Source organism: Theropithecus gelada, chromosome 16 (assembly GCF_003255815.1).
Source record: "Theropithecus gelada isolate Dixy chromosome 16, Tgel_1.0, whole genome shotgun sequence".
Taxonomy (NCBI): domain Eukaryota; kingdom Metazoa; phylum Chordata; class Mammalia; order Primates; family Cercopithecidae; genus Theropithecus; species Theropithecus gelada.
Window position 1 is genome coordinate 49,713,996 of NC_037684.1, and position 6,416 is coordinate 49,720,411.

The 6,416-nt window shown below is 52.0% G+C and overlaps 1 protein-coding gene across 3 annotated transcripts in view; it reads right to left on the reverse strand.

The window, feature by feature from the left end:
• The window catches only part of PRPSAP1 (phosphoribosyl pyrophosphate synthetase associated protein 1), a 57,675-nt gene extending 52,356 nt beyond the window's left edge, over positions 1-5,319 (reverse strand). Inside the window, exon 1 of one of the 3 annotated variants that reach the window (XM_025361039.1) lies at positions 4,658-5,319. In XM_025361039.1, coding sequence (XP_025216824.1) covers positions 4,658-4,827 — 170 coding nt within the window. In that variant the 5' untranslated portion in view covers positions 4,828-5,319. The remainder of the gene's footprint in view (positions 1-4,657) is intronic. The other 2 variants (XM_025361041.1, XM_025361040.1) reach the window with 2 other exon arrangements.
• Positions 5,320-6,416: the final 1,097 nt, after the last annotated feature.

Here is a 6,416-nt window from a genome sequence, read left to right on the forward strand (position 1 = left end):
CAAAAAAAAAAAAAAAAAAAAAAAAAAAAAAGAATAAATTCTGGTATGTGCTATGACACGAGTGAGCCTTGGAAAACGTATGCTGAGGAAAATAAGCTAGACACAAACAGAGGAATGCTGTATGATTCCTTTTGTATGAAGTCCAGAGAATAGGCAATTCATAAAGACAAAGTAGAACAGAGGCTACCAGGGAATGCGGGGAGGGGAGAATGGGGAGTTAGTATTTAATGGGTACAGAGTTTCTGTTTGGGATGATGAAAAGTTCTGGAAATGAATAGTGGTGATGGTTGTGCAACACTGTGAATGTAGTTAATGCCACTGAAGTGTACCCTTGAAAATGGTTAAAAAGGTAGGCCAGGCGCAGTGGCTCATGTCTCTAATCCCAGCACTTCAGGAGGCCAAGGTAGGTGGATCACCTGAGGTTGGGAGTTCGAGACCAGCCTGACTAACACAGAGAAACCCTATCTCTACTAAAAATACAAAATTAGCCAGGCGTGGTGGCGCATGCCTGTAATCCCAGTTACTTGGGAGGTTGAGGCAGGAGAATCACTTGTAACCCAGGAGGCAGAGATGGTGGGTAAGCCAAGACGGCGCCATTGCACTCCAGTCTGGGCAACAAGAGCAAAACTCCGTCTCAAAAAAAAAAAAAAAAAAATCAGTAAACTTTATGTTATGTATATAACAATTTTTTTTTTTTTTTTTTTTTGAGAGGGAGTCTGGCTCTGTCGCCCGGGCTGGAGTGCAGTGGCCGCATCGGATCTCAGCTCACTGCAAGCTCCGCCTCCCGGGTTCACGCCATTCTCCTGCCTCAGCCTCCCGAGTAGCTGGGACCACAGGCGCCTGCCACTTCGCCCGGCTAGTTTTTTTGTATTTTTTTAGTAGAGACGGGGTTTCACCGTGTTAGCCAGGATGGTCTTGATCTCCTGACCTCGTGATCCGCCCATCTCGGCCTCCCAAAGTGCTGGGATTACAGGCTTGAGCCACCGCGCCCGGCCTATAACAATTTTTAAAAATACTCCAGGCCAGGCACAGTGGCTCATGCCTGTAATCCCAGCACTTTGGGAGGCCAAGGCGGGTGGATCACGAGGTCAAGAGATCGAGACCATCCTGGCCAACATGGTGAAACCCTATCTCCATTTAAAAAAAAAAAAAAAAAAAAAAAATTAGCTGGACATAATGGCACGCGCCTGTAGTCCCAGCTACTTGAGAGGCTGAGGCTGAGGCAAAAGAATCGCTTGAACCCGGGAGGTGGAGGCTGCAGTGAGCTGAGATCACGCCACTGCAATCCAGCTTGGCGACAGAGGGAGACTCCTCTCAAAAACAAACAATACTCCAGCATCTCCCCCACCTCAAAAAAAAGCACGATAGAGACAAGATTACCAAAAAGTTGCTAAGTGTGGAAGCTGGATTAAGGATACCAGGTTGGGGCAGGGCAGGTAACAAAATACATGTAACTTTCACATATCCTGGGAAGGTCATGTATCTAACTATTTTATTGATTAAAGTTCATAATCAAAAAAGTCTGAAGATCCTTGCTTGAAGTTTAGACAGTCTGAAAGAAATCATGGAAATACAATATCATAACTTCAGGGGTTAAGTAATCTACTGATCAAACTTTGTTCAGGGGCAAACAATCTTCTTTTAAAATAAAATCTTACTGGCCGCGCATAGTGGCTCATGCCTATAATCCCAGATCGCCTGAGGTCAGGAGTTTGAGACCAGCCTGGCCAACAAGATGAAACCAACCGGTCTCTACTAAAAATACGAAAATTAGCCACGTGTGCTGTCGGCACCTGTAATCCCAGCTACTTGGGAGGCTGAGGCAGGAGAATCGCTGGAACTTGGGAGGTGGAGGTTGCACTGAGCCAAGATGGCACCACTGCACTCCAGCCTGGGTGACACAGCAAGATTGTCTCAAAATAAATAAAACAGATAAAACAAGGGAAGTATTTATGAATATGTATCATTGATAGTAATTCAAAACCTTTCTGGAATTTGCCAGGAAATAATCTAAAACAAACAAACAGGCCAGGCGCGGTGGCTCAAGCCTGTAATCCCAGCACTTTGGGAGGCCGAGACGGGCGGATCACGAGGTCAGGAGATCAAGACCATCCTGGCTAACACGGTGAAACCCCCTCTCTACTAAAAAAATACAAAAAACTAGCCGGGCGAGGTGGCGGGCGCCTGTAGTCCCAGCTACTCGGGAGGCTGAGGCAGGAGACTGGCATAAACCCAGGAGGTGGAGCTTGCAGTGAGCGGAGATCCGGCCACTGCACTCCAGCCTGGGCGACACAGCGAGACTCCATCTCAAAAAACAAACAAACAAACAAACAAACAAACAAAAACCCCTCACTGACTTTTAAAATGTGCCCTGCTCCCCTCTGCTCTCCCTCGAGGTCAGGTGGGGTAAATCTGAACCACTAGATACACACAGAAGCTTCCTTTAAAGTCAGTGTTTTCACTGGCCTCAAAAAGAAAGACAAATAATCAGGGGTTAGAAATAGAAACTAGGCAGTAGACTGCAAAAGGATTTTTTTTTTAAACATTCTTCCAATCTCCAAACTCCAACTATTAAAAAAACAGGCAGAGCTGAAAAAAATGACTAAAGTTTTCCCTTTCTTCTACATTTCCCCCCAGAAGTTTAAAATATATCCCTGCAATTATTTATCAACCCTAAAAATTTAATGAAGTAACTCTATAAAAACTGTTTAAGATGTGAAAATGACTTTAAATATTAAAAGACGAGCTATTCATTTTGTCTTTGATTTTTTTTTTTTTTTTTTTTTTGAGACAGAGTCTCGCTTAGTCGCCCAGGCTGAAGTGCAGTGGCGCGATCTCGGCTCACTGCAAGCTCCGCCTCCCGGGTTCACGCCATTCTCCTGCCTCAGCCTCCCGAGTAGCTGGGACTACAGGCGGCCGCCGCCTCGCCCGGCTAATTTTTTGCATTTTTAGTAGAGACGGGGTTTCACCGTGTTAGCCAGGATGGTCTCGATCTCCTGACCTCGTGATCCGCCCGCCTCGGCCTCCCAAAGTGCTGGGATTACAGGCGTGAGCCACCGCGCCCGGCCGTCTTTGATTTCTAACAAGTGTATGTGAAAAGGACCATATAAGGCTCCTCCTTTATATCAGAGCTCTGGGATTCTCCAAAAGAGCCAACTAGGGCCGGGCGCGGTGGCTCAAGCTTGTAATCCCAGCACTTTGGGAGGCCGAGACGGGCGGATCACGAGGTCGGGAGATCGAGACCATCCTGGCTAACACGGTGAAACCCCGTCTCTACTAAAAAATACAAAAAACTAGCCGGGCGAGGTGGCGGGCTCCTGTAGTCCCAGCTACTCCGGAGGCTGAGGCAGGAGAATGGCGTAAACCCGGGAGGCGGAGCTTGCAGTGAGCTGAGATCCGGCCACAGCACTCCAGCCTGGGCGACAGAGCCAGACTCCGTCTCAAAAAAAAAAAAAAAAAAAAAAAAAGAGCCAACTAGAAAAGAGGCCATTTAACCGGGCACAGTGGCTCACGCCTGTAATCCCAGCACTTTGGGAGGCCGAGGCAGGCGGATCACAAGGTCAGGGGGAGTTCGAGACCAGCCTGGCCAACATGGTGAAACTCCACCTCTACTAAAAATACAAAAATTAGCCGGGCGTGGTGGCACGCGTCTGTAGTCCCAGCTACTTGGGAGGCTGAGGCAGGAAAATCCCTTGAACCTGGGAAGCAGAGGTTGCAGGGAGCGAGATAGTGCCACTGCACCCAGCCTGGGCGACAGAGCAAGACTCCATCTCAAAATAAAGAAATAAATAAAAAGAAAAGAGGCCATTTAATAAACAGGTATTCAGAGGGCCACTATGAGCCCTGCTCTGCTAGAACCAGACACTACTACTACATTATCCCGGTCATACTCACAACATTCTTGGCCAACAGACAGAATCATGCCCATTTCACAGATGAGGTTCGGGGAAATCAAGTCTCTTGCCCAGTGACAGAGCTAGTAAGTTGCAAGGCTGGGAAGGCATCTCAGAGCTGTCAGACCCCAAAGGCGACTTGAGACCAGGGCCTTCCTTGGGTTAAAGACACACATGACTGATCTTATCCCGAGCTGATTTGCAAAGCAGGGTCAGGCCTGTCATTTCTACCACCAGCTCCGGCCCATCTACCTCCCTGGAATTGCCTTCTTCACACTGCCAGTCCCCACACCTTTGCTCTGCGGCCGCACCCGCCGCGTCGGGTCCCCCAAGTCACAACCACGAGTCTCACTGCAGGGAGACTCGAGAGTGGCGGCGGTCAGATTCCCAGGTCAACTCCAGCCGTGGGAAAGGGAGCCAAGACCAGAGCCCCTCTCCCCAAGGCACGCACTTTGGGAGCTCCAGAAAGCTCGGCCCGCCCCGGAGTGTGGGAGTGCGGAGACGAAAGGCAGGTAGGCCGCGGACCCAGTCACGGGGCGGGGGCTGAGGTCACCGAGAGTCCGCCCCAAGCCTCCCAGCTGCAAAACCGGGAGGCGGGTTCTGGTTTCCGTCACCTCTAAGGTTTGTCCGGCTGGGAAAGGACAGGCCCGCGCCTCCCGCCCAGGTGCAGGAGGTGGGGCGGGTAGAGGAGAGTGGGTACCTCGGGGCGCGAAGGCGAGCGAGGCGCCGCCGCCCCTGGCCCGGCCCTCCCGCCGCCCCCTTACTCTGTGATGCGCTTGGCCAGCTCCGTGCAGGCTGCCGTGGAGTTGGCCGAGAAGACTCGGTAGCCGGTGCGAGCGGCGTTCATGGCCGGCGGGGGAGCGGGGCGGGCGCGCGGGACACGGAAAGCCGAGGACGCGGAGAGTGGGGGCAACAGCAGCAGCTTCTTGGGCATCGTCCGCCCGCGGCGCGGTTACGGCCGGCCCCGCGCGGGGCTGCACCCGGAGCGTTTCCAACCGCGAGACCCCGGTTCGGGTGGGGAAGGCGCTGAGAAACGGCGCAGGCTGGGAGAGCTCCAAGGTCCGCACCCTTGCGTACCCCACACCACGGACTGCAGCTGCCGAGCTTTTGCTGCGCCCCGCGCCGCCGCCTGAGAGCCAGAGACAAGGCCACCGCCCCCTCCGGGCATCCGAGGAGCGTCGGCTAGAGCGCCCTCAGGCAGCCATCTCGGATGAGGGCAGGGAGCCGGGCGACTCTCTAAAAGCCTGTTCCGCCGATGGGGCGTGTCACAGGTTCGCTCCACCCCTGCTTTGACCGCTTCCACGGGAGCTCTTTCGGTCTCACCTTCTTGGGAGGAGCTTCCTACCTCGGTAGTGGCTCCAGCTGTTTCCAACTTTTTGGGCCAGGACCCAACATGTCCGCCTCCGAGGAGGTAGACGATCTAGCTCTGCATGTCTATGGTAGCACAGTGCCCGACCCCCGAGGCGCGTGCGCCGGCCTGAGATTAATTTGAAAAGTGGAGGGCGGGGTTCTTTCCAGCTGGTTGACCGCAGTACTGAAGCGTCAGTACTGAATACTGAAAGGTGGTCTTCTGCTGAGCCTGATCTTTCAGGCGTTTCCGAACAGATCCCCAACCCTGTGTCTGCGTGTAAGGCAAGATTCCCTGAACGTGCCAAAGGCCCTCTTGCCGGTATTCGCTTTCAATCATAAAAGCCCTCCTTTGGGCCAGGCGCGGTGGCTCACGCTTGTAATCCTAGCACTTTGGGAGGCCGAGGTGGGTGGATCACGAGGTCAGGGGTTCGAGACCAGCCTGACCACCATGGTGAAACCCCCGTCTCTACTAAAAATACAAAAATTAGCTGGGCGTGGTGGCGCGCACCTGTAATCCCAGCTACTCAGGAGGCTGAGGCAGGAGAGTTGCTTGAACCCGGTAGGCGGAGGTTGCAGTGAGCAGAGATCGCACCACTGCACTCCAGCCTGGGCGACAGAACAAGACTCCGTCTCAAAAAAAAAAAAAAAAAAAAACCCTCCTTCCCCTCTTTCCATATGCACCACCCCTCCAAGACCCACTCGCGATGCGTCTGCTCCACAATCTTTCTGGGTGACCTCAACCATAGAAGCCGCCCGGCCCGCGGGACTGTGCCACAAGTAGGTGCTTGCATTTTTTAAATTTTTGTTCTTGTTGTTGTTATTTTGATTCTTGCATATTTATTCACCTTTGCAAACATCTGTTTTCCCAACTAGGATGTAACCCCTTTTACGGCCACATTGTGAGTTCCTTTTTTAAAATTATTATTTTTATTTTTATTTTTATTTTTATTTTTATTTTTTTTTTGAGATGGAGTCTCGCTCTGTCGCCCAGGCTGGAGTGCAGTGGCACGATCTCCGCTCACTGCAAGCTCCGTTGCCTCCCGGGTTCACGCCATTCTCCTGCCTCAGCCTCCCTAGAAGCTGGGACTACAGGCGCCCGCCACCACGCCCGGCTAATTTTTTTATATTTTTAGTAGAGACGGGGTTTCACCGTGTTCGCCAGGATGGTCTCGA